At 48.0% G+C, this 16,749-nt stretch overlaps 1 protein-coding gene across 3 annotated transcripts in view; it reads left to right on the top strand.

The window, feature by feature from the left end:
- SLC8A3 (solute carrier family 8 member A3) overlaps positions 1 to 16,749 on the top strand; it is a 319,194-nt gene that overhangs the window by 117,159 nt on the left and 185,286 nt on the right. For all 3 annotated transcript variants that reach the window (XM_040333389.1, XM_040333388.1, XM_040333387.1), the window contains exon 2: positions 9,574 to 11,401. In XM_040333389.1, the coding sequence (XP_040189323.1) occupies positions 9,636 to 11,401 (1,766 nt within the window). In that variant the 5' untranslated portion in view covers positions 9,574 to 9,635. The remainder of the gene's footprint in view (positions 1 to 9,573; positions 11,402 to 16,749) is intronic.

Raw genomic sequence — 16,749 nt, 5'->3', positions numbered from 1 at the left:
GTTCGATCCGACAGGCGTACGGCTTTGTACGCCTTCGGATCGCAGATGCAATACTTCGGCGTCCGCTGGGTGGAGTTCGCATCGTTTTCCGCGTCGGGTATGCAAATTACCTTTTTCCGGCGATCCACGAACGTACGCGCGGCCGTCGCATTCTCTTACGTCGTCTCTAGTCGGCTTTTTCTGGCGTATAGTTAAAGCTGCTATTTTGCGGCGTATAGATAGACTTGCCATGTTAAAGTATGGCCGTCGTTCCCGCGTCAAAATTTGATTTTTTTTTGTGTAAGTCGTCCGTGAATAGGGATGGACGTAAGTCACGTCTAAGTTCAAAAAATGACGTTGTTATGACGTCATTTCGCGCAAAGCACGGCAGGAAATTTCGAAACGGAGCATGCGCAGTTCAATCATTTAAATGAATCACGCCCCCAATCGGCGATTTGAATTGCGCCGCCAGAAATACACTACGCCGCCGTAACTTACGGTGCAAAATCTTCCTGGATTCGACTTAAAGCCAGGTAAGATACGGCGGCGTAGCGTATCTCTGATACGCTGCGCCTATCCAATTCTATGTGGATCTGGCCCAATGATTCTATGAAGGAATAATTGCATTTCAAAGTTGACCTGCAATACTGGCAGCACTATGAGTGGGAAATTAAAGCCCCTAAAAAAATGTATAATTTTGGAAAAAGGACATCCCTTTTGTTAACACATTCAGGAAGCATAAAGACATTGTATCCCCAGTTTAACTGAAAATCTTTTGAAAAACTGAAATCCAGCCAGATATGAAAAGCATATAAATTCAGCTTTGTATTAAAGACTAACTTCAGGTTTACTTTCACTATAAATAGTTTGTTTTGGCCAAACTATTTCCTTAACAGACTGCTGTGGCTGTTGTCAGCGATGTATAAACTGTAGGTATCATCAGTTGCATACAGTAAGCAGTGCACTTTTCCATCTGCTGCCAGTGCAAAATCAAGCCCAGCTAAGTGCTGCTCAGACATTTACAAGAAGGCCTTAATTTTTATGAATAAATACAAAGCATCCTCTGATTGGCTGAGGTGGAGAGGTCGGATGATGACTTCACAATCTCTACCTCAGCCAATCAGGGGAAGCCTTGTTGACAAAATAAAGATCTTCCTGTGAATGACTGAGCATTGCTAGACTTGATTTTGTACCAACAGCAGACAGGAAGTTGCCATACTGCTGCCAAAAGACAGTGCCACCTACTGTATGCAGCTAATGCTACATAAAGTTTATACAGTACTGACAGCAGGCGTATCTCTTAGTACAGAAAATAGTTCCTATGGGTCAGCTTGTGCCAAATTATCTATTTAATGTGAACATAACCATGGAGTTGGGATTTATTACATCATTTAATGTATGTATGTTCTTAATGCAAGCAGTGTACCTGTATTTGACTTGGAATTTGGCATAGAGTGACCAGTCAAAAACATCAGTCTGCTTTTCTGTCCAGTCACAAGCTGAAGGCCTCTTGAGCCCCCCTAGGGAAAGAGAGCCTTGACTGATGGGGGCATGGCCAGGTACTGGACAAGGCGGTGGCCATGGCAGGATTGGCCACTAGGGGGGTGGGGTCGGGCCGGAGTTCAAATAAAAGGGACTCCCCCAGGGAATTCTGGGTCTTTTGGAAGCCCGCTGGAAAGAGCTGAGGGAAGTACTGACCCCTTACTGACCAGTTTAACCTCATTCCTAGCTTAGCCTTAGTCCCTCAGCCATGGACACCGAGCTGCTTTTGGCCAGGGTCCGTGAACTTGCCCTCCAGGGTCAGGCTGACTGGCTTTTTGCCCTTCTCTCCCCTGCGGTGGCCCCCCCTCCCCCCCCACTACCGACTGGGGCCCCCAGGGCCAGGAGGAGAGTTCGCCCTCCTTCGCGCTGGAGCCCCAGTTCTTCCAGTGCCCCCAGCATTAACCCCCCCTCCCTCAACCTGATGCTGTCGCTCCCACCGGCCCCGTCCTCTCCCCTCAGGGGAGGCCTGGTAGTGCGGCCTGTCGCCGCCGGGGCCTCGCCCGGCGGGCATCCCCATCCCCTGATGCGGCGGTTGTCCGTGGTTCGCCCCGCCCCGCCCGTTCGCGGAGCCCCCGGGCACCTCCGGCCTCATTGCACAGCTCCTTACCTGTGCCCCTCTTCGATGCGGCGTCGCGGTTGGCCCCCCCCCCCGCACTCGCGGGCGTCCAGGCGTGGTTCCGCTCCCGCGGCTCGTGGGGGGATGTCGGCTGGCGGCGCTCCGCGCCGCTCTGGCCGGGCGTCCCCTCCTGGGCCCCGGCGTAGTGGACGTGGTCGGGGAGTCCCTCCTGGGTCCCCGCTGGGTGCCTGCTCCCAGCCTTCAGTCGGCGGTTCCGCGGCTCACGCCGTGGGCGCGCTGCTGCCCCCAGTGGCTCCTGCTCTCCCTGCGCCCTACAGGGCGGGAGATTTGAATGTGGAACTGATCTCTGCCAGTCATGAGGTGACTGGACACGCTCTCCCTGCGCCCTGCAGGGCGGGGGGGTTGGTCATGCCCAGGCCCTCTACACTGGCTATGGATAGTTCACAGGATCTCCCCGCGCCCGGCTGGGCGGGAGATTTGTGCTTGCCCCTGTCCTCTGCACTGGCCGGACAAGATCTCCCTGCGCCCTACTGGGCGGGAGATTTAAATGAGTCCCACTCAGCTGCCCTGACAGTGCCGCCAGCCTCGGATCTCCCCGCACCCGGCCGGGTGGGAGCTCACGTCACCTACCCCGCTGCCGCCTCCCACACCGTGCATCTGCCAGCTTCACGCCAGCATCCCTTGGCGCCCGGCTGGGCGAGGGATGTACGTCCTGCTTCTGCCTCCTCACCGCAGGCTCACGGGGACCCGCACCTCCCTGCGCCCGGCTGGGCGGGAGGTTACCGTGTCCTGCCTGCCACCTCCGCCCGACCTCGTCTCCCTGCGCCCGGAAGGGCGGGAGACTCCTCCACCGGTCCCGGTCTGTCTGCTGCTCCTGCCGCGGGTTCGGGGGTCCACGTTTGCTCCTGTTGCTGCTCGGCCGCTGTCCTTGGCCAACCGGGCCCCTCAGGGTCGGTGGTCGGATCCCCGCCCCTGGACCTTTCCTGCCGTTCAGCTCCCGCCGTGGTTGATCCTGCTCCGGACGCCCAGCCTGGACCTGCTGCCGGTTGCCCTCCATCATCTCTGCCGCCGCGTATCAATGAGTATGACTGCGATTTGATTTGGGGTAGACCTAATGACGCTCCCGTATCGGGCCCACCAGATGATCGCATAGCCACGGTCGTGAAGTCGGTTTTGTCCCAGATGGGGGTCTCGGGTTCCGCGGCTAGTTCGGGCTCCGTCTCGGGCGGTGCTTTGTGGGCGGTTTCTCCTACTGGCGCGCACTTGACGGATGAGGTTAAAGGTAAAATCTGGCGTCGCGAGTTTTTTGATTTTATCGCGCTCGTCCCTCCGGACAGGGAGTCGATCGACAAATCGCGTCGGGTGGATGTCACATTGCAAGGCGAGAAATCTAAGCAGCTTCCTCGAACGTTTGGGAACTGGCTGCAGGGGTTTTGCGCTTACGCGGGTGTGCTTTGCGAGCGGTTCCCGGAGTTGGCCGCACCCCTTTTTTGTTATTTGGACCTTATTTGGGGCGCGTACAAAGTTTATGGGGGGCAGTGTTGGTTCAATTATGACACGCAGTTTCGCCAAAAAATGGCGGCGCGGAAGGAATTCCGTTTCGATTGTCAGGACGGTAGCCTGTGGTTGCTGCTTATGTGTCCCCACAGGCCTTCGTCCTTTCAGTCCCCGGCCGGCGCTCCTCCCGGAGCGTCGGCTGCTCCCAAGAAGGGTATCTGCTGGCTCTTCAACGAGAGCCACTGCAAATGGTACACCGCGTGCCGCTTTAAGCACGAGTGCGCCAGTTGCGGCGGCGCTCACCCCGCCAGCCGGTGCTTCCGGAAGGGTAAGCAACCCCTTGTCCGGCCGGGAGCCAAGCCTGACCTACCTAAGCCAGAGGTCACCGGTGAACGTGCCAGGGATTCTTCCCTGGCTAGACCGGTACCCCCTTCATAGGGAGGCTTTGATCTTGAGGGACGGCTTGGACCGCGGTTTTTGGATTCCCTTCACTCCTTCGGACGTGCCTACCATGTCACCAAATTTAAAATCCGCAATTGAGTTCGAATCCGTCGTAGCTGAGAAGCTCCAGAAGGAACTGGAGCTTGGGCGGATGGCGGGCCCATTTGATTCCCCCCCTTTCCACAACCTTAGGGTGTCCCCCCTCGGTGTGGTTCCCAAAAAGTCGGAGGGGAAATTTCGCCTCATCCACCACCTGTCCTACCCTTCTGGATCCTCGGTCAACGACGGCATCGATAAGGAGGAATCTCGGGTCCACTACGCCTCCTTTGACAGGGCTCTTCAGCTGGTTAGGGCTGCCGGCCAGTCGGCATTGTTGGCAAAGGCGGACATCGAGTCCGCCTTTCGCCTCCTCCCGGTTCACCCGGACTGTTTCCACCTCCTGGGCTGCTACTTTCGGGACAGCTACTTTTTCGATATGTGCCTGCCCATGGGCTGCGCCATCTCTTGTTATTTCTTTGAGTTGTTTAGTAGCTTTCTCGAATGGGTGGTTGCCCAGGAGGCTGGTTGCCAGTCCACGCTGCATTATTTGGATGACTTCCTCTTCGTGGGCCCAGCGCACAGCGATCGGTGCCAGCGTCTCCTCTCTGTTTTTCAGAACACCTGCAGACGGTTTGCCGTTCCGCTGTCCGCTGACAAGACCGAGGGTCCCGTGACTGTTCTGGCCTTTTTGGGCATAGACATAGACACGGTTGCTATGGTCTTTCGATTGCCCAGTGACAAGCTGGCCAGGCTCCTTTCTCTGGTCCGCTTGGCAAGAGGGGCCAAAAAACTGCAATTAAAGCAGCTGCAGTCTTTGCTGGGCCATCTGGTTTTTGCCTGTAGGGTCATCCGCATGGGAAGGGCTTTCTGCAGACGCCTAGCTTGGGCCATGAAAGGGGTGGCTGCCCCCCACCACTATGTCCGTATCACTAAGCCCATGCGGGACGACTTGGGGGTGTGGTTGTCTTTTCTCCAGGCCTACAACGGCCAGTCCTGTTGGCTTAGGGAGGAGGTGCCGAACTCGCAGCTGGAGCTGTACACGGACGCGGCTGGCTCCTGCGGTTTCGGTGCCTTCTTCCAGGGGGAGTGGTCTGCCGAGTGTTGGCCGGCCTCATGGGCCCGCATGGATTTGTTGCGCAATCTCACCCTGCTGGAGCTTTTCCCGATCGTTGTCGCCGTGGAGCTGTGGGGTGACCGGTTGCGCAACCACCAGGTCGTTTTCTGGACTGACAACATGAGCGTGGTTCAGGTGGTCAACCGACAGTCAGCCAGCTCCCCTCCCGTCGTGTCGCTGCTGCGTTTTTTGGTTTTAAAATGTTTGCAATTTAACATTTGTTTTAGGGCCAAGCATGTCCCAGGGTGGATAATGATATCGCTGATGCTCTCTCCCGTTCGCAGGTCGATCGGTTTCGCTCCCTGGCTCCGTCGGCTTCCCTGGAGGGCCTCCCCTGTCCGGCCTACTTGTGGAACCTCGTTTCCGAGGTTTGCTAGATCTCCTCCGGGCGTCGTTGTCCCCGCAAACATGGTCGTCGTACTGTCGGGTGTGGGACGAATGGGTCCAAGCGTCGGGCGGTGAGTTTTCATTTTCTTCCCCTTTCGACAGACGCATGGCTTTGTTTACATACCTGGTTCACTTACAGCAAAAAGGTGCTTCAGGTTCCTCGGTTTCATCCAACATGTCGGCGCTATCTTTCTGGTTCCAACTCCTCGGTTGGGAAGACCCCACAAAATCTTTTTCGGTCCGACGGGTTCTCCGGGGCTGGAGGCGAGTCACCCATCTCCCCGATTCCCGGCGGCCGGTTTCCATTCAGATCCTCTCCAGTATTCTTTCTCTGCTGCCATCCGTGTGCTCCTCGTCGTTTGAGACGCTTCTTTTTCGCGTGGCCTTTTCTTGGGCGTTCTTTGGGGCCTTTCGCATTGGCGAACTGGTGTCAAAATCCACGTCCGCGGCGTCCTAGCGGAGGACGTCTCGGTCTCCGAGCGCTGCGTATCGGTGCTATTGCGCACCTCGAAGACTGACAGCCTCGGCAAAGGCAAGAGGATCGTTCTGTACCCTTGCGGCGGCCCATTTTGCCCTGTGGCATTAGCCTCCCCTTTCGTGGCTGCACGCCCCCCGTCCCCCACTTTTTTCGTCCATGAGGATTCATCGTCCCTGAGCAGGTTTCAATTTTTACGGGTTTTCCGGCGTTGCCTCGATTTGTTGGGCCTTCCGTCGCACGAATTTGCCACCCACTCGTTTCGCATCGGGGCTGCCACCGCTGCTTCTGGTATGGGTTTTTCCGATACGGAGCTTCAGCGTCTGGGTAGGTGGGAATCGTCTCGTTTTTCTCTGTACGTCCGCCCACACTTGTTATTTTGATTTCAGATCGCCGCCCGGCACAAGTATGGATACTGGGGGACTCCTTTATCTACTGGGCCGCTCGGAGGTCGGCATGCCGGAACGGCGACAGGAATCTGGGTTTCGACGATGGTCTTGCCAGGATCCGTTGGCTCGGGCTCCATGGTTTACGCTGGTATCAGGTCCTTCCGGAATGCTTGCGTCTCCGGGCTCACGTTTCTGGCCCCATCGTCTTAGTTCTACACGCCGGCGGGAACGACGTCGGTTACGCCCGTTCCGTGGATCTGATTTCCGCGATCAAAAGCGACATTGCCCAGTGTTTCGCAACGTTTACTAATTTGGTCCTGGTATGGTCGGAAATCGTGCCTCGTCTGCTTTGGGCTCGGGAAATACCTGGCCCACAACTGGAACGCTTTCGGCGAAAGGTCAATGCCCAGGTCTCCAAGTTCATTCGCCAGATGGGGGGGTTTGTGATCCGACACAGGGATTTGGAAGGTGCCAATGGAGATCTGCTAAGATCGGACGGTGTCCACCTGAATGACATTGGCCTGGATATATTTAACCTGGGCCTTCAGCGTGGGGTGGAACAGGCGCTGGCTGCGGTGGGGCGCCCCGTCAGTTAGCCACTGACGGGCGGTGGCGGTTTTTCTTGACCTTGCCAGCGGAAAATGGCCGTAGTGGGCCATGCCCCTTTATGGACACCGGAAGTAGGCGGCCTGTCCAGCACTTATGGTAAGGACAGGCCCCTCCCCTTCCCTTCTGGAATGGTGCTCACAGTAGAACTGTGACTGGCACGGGTTTACAAATGGTTAAAATTGTTATGTTGCTTAATAAAGCTGTGGCCTTGCCCTTTCCAACTTAATGGTTGTAAGTGTGTTTATTTATTGGATGAAGGGGCAAGGGGGAAGGTTTATGGACTAAGTTCGTATTAAGGGGTACCTGGGCGTATTGCGCCTCAGCAGTCATGAAGGCCTCTTGAGCCCCCCTAGGGAAAGAGAGCCTTGACTGATGGGGGCATGGCCAGGTACTGGACAAGGCGGTGGCCATGGCAGGATTTGCTACTAGGGGGGTGGGGTCGGGCCGGAGTTCAAATAAAAGGGACCCCCCCAGGGAATTCTGGGTCTTTTGGAAGCCCGCTGGAAAGAGCTGCCCACCCTCCCGCCCCTTTTTTGGGTTATGGTACGTCACAGCTTGCTGCGGTTTTTCTTGACCTTGCCAGCGGAAAATGGCCGTAGTGGGCCATGCCCCTTTATGGACACCGGAAGTAGGCGGCCTGTCCAGCACTTATGGTAAGGACAGGCCCCTCCCCTTCCCTTCTGGAATGGTGCTCACAGTAGAACTGTGACTGGCACGGGTTTACAAATGGTTAAAATTGTTATGTTGCTTAATAAAGCTGTGGCCTTGCCCTTTCCAACTTAATGGTTGTAAGTGTGTTTATTTATTGGATGAAGGGGCAAGGGGGAAGGTTTATGGACTAAGTTCGTATTAAGGGGTACCTGGGCGTATTGCGCCTCAGCAGTCATGTGAGAGTGATAAGACATTTAATAATTACTAAACTGCAGCAATAAAAATCACTCCTTCTCTGCCAGACATGGTTGTGCTGTGTGGCAGTACTGTGTAAATCCCAGGTCTTAATGGACAGAAAACAAATCCTGCACCAGGTAAAATAGCCTCCATATATATTTTTCATCTGTGTATTTAGATGTTTGCCTGCAATTCAGCTTCAGCAATTCAGTTCAACAGTGAAATAGACTTTGCTTGATATAGATTTGTTCAAAGTTGGATAAGTACCAGTGATAATAGCTAGAAGTGTAATGAGTCAGACAGACTTTTTCCATCGGAAATTCTGACCGTGTGTATGCCCCATCGGAGTAATTCCATCGGAAATTCCGATGAATTCCATCGGAGTTTACATAGAGAACATGTTCTCTTTTCCTCCAATGGAATTCCGTCGGAATTACGATGTGAATTTGGTCGGACAAAGGTCCGATCGTGTGTACAGGGCAAAATAATAAGTAAGAGTAGTATTTTACTAAATATGTCCTAGGAAGAATGAATGGGGCAGCTTATTTGTTTTTATTTTAACTAAAAAGCTACAAGTCTGTTATACATTGCTTTATTACCAATTTTGTGTAGGGAAGGATTATCTGTCTGTTTTTTATTGGGAAGTGTGTTACCACTCACAAAATGTACCCTTGTGTCCTGTCCTTGAGATTAAAGAGTAAGAAAAGGCTCTGAACTTGAGGGCAAATCCCACCTTTAACATTTGTCACTCAAAAAGATGTACTCGTTGGGAGATTTCCATTGCTGTTTTGGTGAGAATTGTAATATTTTAGACTCTCCTTTGAGGATAAGTTCACCTTTTGTAACATGTTACACCCATATTTAGGATGTAACTGTAACAGGCCCCCGCACCTGACCTCCCCCCTGATTTTCTGTTTTGACACTAAGCGGGGGATCTTCCCGCCTGCTCGCTGCCACAGTCTAAAAAAAATGCGGCCGTGTGGGGCTCTGATCACCTGTCACTCATTCATGGTGTTCTGTGAATGTGAAAACTACAAGTACCGAGTTACTTTGGGGTTGTTCTCAATGAAAAACCAGAGTGCTGTTGAGCACTCCAGCTAGTTCACTGAGATACCAGTCAGATCAAAACTGCCTACCCGTATCGGAGGTATAGGCAGACAGCTACGCAGACAGTCTGCAGCACTGTGGCAATACACCCATGATCTGCTGATTGTGCATTCAATGCTTTACAAATTCCTAACCAAAAAAATAATAAATGCATATTTTTTTATATGCTAAATTGTTTTTTATTTATTTTTTGTAAATGTGAACCTATCCTTTAACTTTCTATACCCTATTACAGAAAGTGTAAGGAAACCTGACAATGGGTTAGATAGATATGAATAACTCATTTTGGCTGGAGTTCCACTTAAATTTATACGAGCAGTTATTTTATGATTACTGAATTATGGGTATAGGTATAACTCTTTACACTAAATGTTGCCAATGCATTTATCACGTGCATGCTATAGTTCACAAGCAACTGGCAAGTGCATACAATTATATATTACAGACTGAGTATTGTTGTTATATATGTTATTTATATTCAGCATGCATTTTGAAGTACTAATTTCTTAATGTTATTCTTATTTTCTAGAGACCCATCCTATCTGTGAGAAAAGGATTACCTGGATTTATAGTTCCTATATAAATTCATGTATGGCTTGGCTAAAGCTGCAGCCTCTTGCATCAACATATCTCCACTTTGGACTTGTTACCTTTGTGTTGTTTCTTCAAAGTCTTCAAGTTCATGCTTCTGCCACAGGGAACCTCCCAAGTACTGGACAAAACAAAACCTGCACAGGTTCCTTTAACTGTAAGGCAGGTGTTATTCTACCAATATGGTATCCAGAAAACCCATCCCTGGGGGACAAAATTGCCAGAGTCATTGTGTACTTTGTGGCAATGATTTACATGTTTCTTGGGGTGTCCATCATTGCAGATCGATTCATGGCATCCATAGAGGTCATAACATCGCAGGAACGTGAAATCATAATTAAAAAATCAAATGGAGAGACCACTTCAACCACTATTAGAGTCTGGAATGAGACCGTTTCCAACCTAACCCTTATGGCACTTGGTTCTTCAGCCCCTGAAATCCTTTTGACTTTGATTGAAATATGCGGCCATGGATTTTATGCTGGAGATCTTGGTCCATCAACTATTGTTGGAAGTGCAGCTTTTAACATGTTTATCATTATCGCTATTTGCGTCTATGTCATACCAGATGGAGAAGTTAGAAAAATCAAACATCTACGAGTATTTTTTGTGACAGCAGCATGGAGTATCTTTGCCTATATATGGCTGTACATGATTCTAGCTGTCTTCTCTCCTGGAGTGGTCCAAGTATGGGAAGGTTTGCTTACCTTGTTCTTCTTTCCTGTCTGCGTTGTGCTTGCGTGGGTGGCGGACCGGCGTCTTTTATTTTATAAATATATGCACAAAAAGTATCGGACTGACAAACACAGAGCAATTATGATTGAAACAGAAGCAGAACATCCCAAAGGAATTGAAATGGACGGCAAAGTTATGAATTCCCATTTTCTAGATGGGAATTTATTAAATATGGATGGTAAAGAAGTAGATGAATCTCGCAGAGATATGATTAGAATCCTTAAAGAACTAAAGCAAAAACACCCTGAGAAGGACTTGGACCAGCTAGTAGAAATGGCAAATTACTATGCTTTGTCACATCAGCAGAAGAGCAGAGCATTTTATCGTATACAAGCCACCAGGATGATGACTGGAGCTGGTAACATCTTGAAGAAGCATGCCGCTGAACAGTCCAAACGAAGCACCAGTTTGCAAGATATATGCTTGGATGAATCTGAAGAGTTTGTATCAAAAATCTACTTTGACCCTTGTTCCTATCAATGTCTTGAAAACTGTGGTGGTGTATTGTTGACTGTAGTGAGGAAAGGTGGTGACATATCAAAGACTATTATGGTGGACTATAAAACAGAAGATGGTTCTGCCAATGCAGGCGCTGACTTTGAGTTTACAGAGGGGTCTATAGTTTTCAAGCCTGGAGAGACACAAAAGGAGTTTTCAGTTGGAATTATTGATGATGATATCTTTGAGGAAGATGAACATTTCTTTGTGAGGCTCAGTAACATAAGAATAGCTGATGTGCCAGAACCAGTGGAGCCTAATACTTTTAGCTACCCAAAAGCAGTATTGGTCTCTCCTTATGTAGCCTCAGTTACTATTTTGGATGATGACCATGCGGGGATATTTACATTTGAATGTGACATTATTCGTGTGAGTGAGAGTATCGGCGTGATGGAGGTTAAAGTCCTTAGGACATCTGGAGCTAGAGGCACAGTCATTATCCCTTTTAGAACAGTGGAAGGAACTGCAAAAGGTGGTGGGGAAGATTATGAAGATACATTTGGAGAACTGGAGTTCAAAAACGATGAAACTGTGTAAGTAACAATTTTTTTTTATTTGGCCTTGGTTTTTACCTATAATTGGTGTCCTAAGGTATTGAAATGTATCAAATGTATCGAACAAATGAATTATGAAATGAGACACATGTCACATGCTTTTTTGACATGTTACTGGTATCTGCAGAACTTCTATACAAGGTAATTTGTAATAGCAGGGTGAGAGTGGTGGCATTTTACTAAACAAAGGGGGGGAAGGGTAGAGAAGTGGGAAGAGATTGTTTGGGGAAGGGGGTGGGGGTATTGTTGAGTATCTGTGATTTGTTGGGGAATGGCCCTTATGTGACAATCTCATAATTTAGGGCTACAAAAGGCACCTGTCTGAGGTTGGTGAAGGAAAGTATGTTGCCTTCAGTTTCCAAATAGATGGAACGTATGCAAGGGTATAGCATACAATTTGTGTTTTATTAAAGCATATGTTTAATAATTTTAAAAAAAAATGGTAAAATTTGCATTTATAATTTTTTTTCTTAGGAGTCTGCAGAGACTTTCACCTGTGATCAGCAGATTGCGGGTGCAATGTCAGGCTCCTGCAGAAACTCAGTAGAGCTGTCTGCCTTATGGGCAGGCAGTTATTGAAGTCAAGGAAGATTAATGAATTGTGAGAGAACTCACTAATGTCCTCTCAGTTTATTGAGAACTACAAGCCATCTGTCTCAGTGAAAGACAGTACTTGTAGTTGTGAATGATGTGGCTGTGTGGGCGGAGCCCCACATGGCTGTGTTTTTATTGAATTGTGACAGTGGTACAAGTAGAGGTTACCCTGCCAGCTGTCACAGTGGGGGATCAGACCGGAGTGTGGGCAGGTGCTTTAGTAACATATTACACCGTGAATAGGTGTAATATGTTACTAAAGGTGAACTTATCCCTAAAGTAAGGCTTGGCAAGGGTCTGGGGTGAGGGTGAACAGGTAACCTAAGATGTAAGCTATTTGTCTGTATACCTTGGAACAAGTCCATTTTCTATTGGTCAGAGCCACCAGATATGCATTAAAACCCAGGTGTCCACAGAAGCATGCTGGGGAATATCCTGGGCAGAATTTAGTGGATATTCTTTTCATGGCTGAAAACAACTTCAATGACTGGCCAATGAAAGCTTGCAAGCTGCAAAGTTAAAGGTATATTAAAGTCGGTGTGCTAATTGCTTATTTAATTTTGCATATTCAATACCAAGATCCCTTTGCTACAATTTAACCCCCCTCCTCACATCGCTATTGTTGAATTGGACGTTTGGCTCAGAGTTCCCAACCCTTTAATGAATTCTAGGGGGGTGGCTACCATACTGGGATTTAGGGGAACCAACAAGCAAAATCTCTGCATAAGAAACACCAGGTAAAGCTTCTGCATGTTAGGGCTGCATAAACACATGTCTAGATAAGCATGCACCTAAGAGCCGGTTCACACAGGAGCAACACGACTTCCAGCACGACTTTGGGAGGCAATTTGGACACGACTTGAGTATCAATCATCACGCAACTTACAAGGCAACTTCAAGTTGCCTCCAGGACAGTACAAGGCAACTTCAAGTCGCCTCCAGGACAAGAGGCTTTCCAGTGGCCAATCAAACAACAATCACCTCTGTGGGAGGGAGGGGTTTGCCTGAGAAATGTATGTTATCTTCCTGTACTGTTGCTTCAGTTAAGACAGTGATCCGACTTCTGAGGCAACTTCTTTTGAAATCAATGGGTACAAGTTGCCTACAAGTTGCCTACAAGTCGGATTGAAGTAGTACAGGAACCTTTTCTGAAGTCAGAGCGACTTCATTCACTTCCATTGATTTTCTTAACCACACGACTTGGGGCAACTTTAAATCGGATCCCAGGTCGCCCCTGTGTGAACCGGCTCTTATGTGTTCACACTAATGTATGTGTGCAAATATCCCAATAAAGTGAAAACAAATTAGTGCAGCAACCACTATATAGCTATAAACAAAGTAGAATAAAGTCCATCTATGAAATTCCAAAAGCCTGCAATAATCCGCAGCTTATTGCTGAAACTAATAATCCACCTCAGTGCTCTAAATATCAAAAGGCTCACGAGATCCTCATGACCCCCATATTACTAAGCAGGTCATAAGGCACATTATACAGGTAGGTATGGGTATATGGATAGTCCATCTCTCTTCTCCTTCCTCCTGCATAGCTCCTAACTGTCCCTGATTTCGAGGGACTGTCCCTGATTTGGAGCAATGTCCCTCTGTCCCTCATTCCTCCTCATTTGTCCCTCATTTTGGTCTGATCAATATAATTGCATACAAAATGCAATTTCTATCTATCAAAAAGTGTTCTCCAGTGCTAAACCTTTCATCTGATTTCTAAATTGCTGCATTTGTAAATTCCAAAAGCCAATATAAAGAAATATTAGTGGTAAAAAAAAACACTTCTGGGTTTAACCAATCTTGTTTTTTTGTACAATTCTTCTTTAAGGGGGCGTGGAAAGAGGTGTGTCCTAGGCCTGCATACTTTTGCCAATAGGTGTCCCTCATTCTCATCTCTAAATGTTGGGAGGTATGCTCCTGCTTCAGGAAGGCCTCCACTGCACTCCTGATCCTCCAATATTCACAGGAATTCCAACTACTCTCATCCAGTTAATCTGAATGTCATAACCCTTCTTTATTGCTCACTGTCATAAGCACAGGCATGTAAAACAAAAAGATCTCCAACGTGCAGTACATTTCGTTACACATGATTTTATAAAATGTATACTCACATAACATATCCAAAGCAACAACCAGCATTAAAAACGCTCCACAGACATAAAATCCCGGTGTTTCTGGGCATCCCCTGCGCCTGACACCACTTCTGGTTGATGGGACGTGTCCAGGCTATGGGGCAGCATTGGAGCTAAAAAAAGTAGTCAAGATTACCCGGTAAGATAAATGAACAAAGACTAAAAAAAATGAATGCAGGCGCTACATCTATGTCTAATGCCGCGTACACACGATCATTTTTCGGCATGTAAAAAACAACGTTTTTCAGCCTCTAGAAAAAACTGTTTTTTTCCAACTTCATCAATAAAACGACATTGCCCACACACAATCGTTAAAAAAAATGCTCTAGCAAAGCCCGGTGATGTACAACACTTATGACGGCACTATAAAGGGGAAGTTCCATTTGGATGACGCCACCCTTTGGGCTGCTTTAGCGGATTTTGTGTTAGTAAAAGACGATTTGCGCTTTTCTGCCTGTTACAGCGTGATGAATGTGCTTACTCCATTACAAACGGTAGTTTTACCAGAACGAGCGCTCCCGTCTCATAACTTGCTTCTGAGCAGGCACAGGTTTTTAACGTTGTTTTAGCCCACACACGATCATTTTTTACAACCCGGAAAACGACATAGTTTAAAACGTTGTTAAAAAATGCAGCGTGTTCGAATTTTTTTTTTTTTGTCGTTTTTCAGAACCTGAAAAACGATGTGAAGCCCACACATGATCATTTTAAATGACATTTTTGAAAAACAACGTTTTTTTAATGCCGAAAAATGATCGTGTGTACGCGGCATCAGTCCTTCTTGAAGCCGGCTGTATAAATTGGTATTGGCACTAAGAGAGGCTTAATTATGACCATATCTGCCCTGCTGATTAGTCAATTACCAATAGGGTAGTAATCTGCCTTAGACGGCCACAATTGTAATATACATTTTATTTAAGAAAATTTAATTGCTGTCATGTTTGATGGGTTTTACAGTAATGCATTTAATCTCCACACAAACAGTCCAAATAGTAATGGCATTTGGATGGCTGTAGTGAGATTTTTTTGAGCTTTAGTCTGGATTTTGCTTGTTGCCGATGGCTTTTTTGGCAACATCGGTACAGTAAGCATGATGTAAATAAATAGCAGCCTGGGTGACTGTCGTGTGGGTGGCTGGGAGGTAGTTGGCAGGTATGTGACTGTCTCTGGTAAGTGCTGTTGTATCTGTTCCCTAACACACATTAGTAATTGCCTCGTTTCTAGACAAACTAAATATTGAACACAGAGCATTGCCAAAAAAAGACTGTGGTGCCTGCCAGGAGAAGCTAACTGGTGTCTGGAGTGAATGCTTTTATTATGATTCATCAGAGCATTCACTGTGTAATCTATCATTTGGATCAGTCGCATCTTTTGGAAAAGAAAAGTTCAGATCTTAATGGAACTTGTCATCTCCATAACCCCTTTGGTTACGTTCTATTTTGTGCATTATGTGCACTGGCTTGGGAACTAAGCTGGCACTGCACTTTTATTTATTATGAATGTTACAAGTGAATTCCTAAACACATACATCGACAGTCTCCACATATTGCCCCAATTATGATGTTGGCTTAGGATATAGCAGACCCCTTTTGGATCCAACATTTTAAAAGGATTGTGTCATGAGCATGACTTAACTCTGGTTTCAATACTTCCATGAGTGTGGCTGTGCTCCAATTCCCGAGCTGCATATAAATCTAGGGCAGTGACGCTTCATTGGCAGTTACATGAGGGCCGTGACTGTGGTATGTGGTCCAGGAGTCGGAGAGTGGTCGCCGCTGTGGGAAAATAAAAGCTGCTTTTTAGGTTTTTAGGCTTTTTAGGTTGGTGAAAGTGCTCATGACCTAGTAAGTTTAAAGAGTAACTCCACTTTTATTTTAACAAACTTTGTTGCAGATTCCTACCTTTTGTTATACAGAAGAAATAGCTGTTTGCTTGTCTGTTTCCATGAGTGAATCTGTATGGGAGTGGTTTTAATTACTATCAATCAGCTGCTGCACCTTCAGGGCTCTAGTGAGGAAAGCTGCATGGTTTCCCTTCCTTTTAGATGTGATTTCTTATTGGGAGTATCTCACCAAAAATTAAAAATTTTTGTTGCAGGGGGTGCCAAAACTCTGACTTGTATCTTGGTGCAGACTTCTGGGAAAATCAGTGAGCCAAATCAGTGAGCCAATGTCCGCTGGACACCCGTGATTTCCCGCAATCACGGCAGGACCATGGATCTGTGTGTGTAAACATACTGATCCATGTCCTGTCAGAGGAGAGGAGACCGATGTGTGTTCCCAGTACAGAGGAACACACATCGGTCTCCTCCCCTTGTGAGTCCCCTCCCACTACAGTTAGAATCACTCACTAGGGAACATATTAACCCCTGATCGCCCCCTAGTGTTAACCCCTTCCCTGCCAGTCACATTTACACAGTAATCAGTGCAGTTTTATAGCACTATTCGCTGTATAAATGTGTATGGTCCCAAAAAAGTGTCAAAAGTGTCTGATATGTCCGCCGCAATGCCCGCTCTGTATTCTAGGTCTGATGTCTCTCTCTTTCATCCAGACTCTTTTTCCATCCATACACTTTCTATCGGGCCATCTATATATGTG

This window comes from Rana temporaria, chromosome 13, assembly GCF_905171775.1.
Source record: "Rana temporaria chromosome 13, aRanTem1.1, whole genome shotgun sequence".
In the NCBI taxonomy this organism is placed as follows: Eukaryota; Metazoa; Chordata; class Amphibia; order Anura; family Ranidae; genus Rana; species Rana temporaria.
This window is presented reverse-complemented; position numbering and strand designations above follow the sequence as displayed.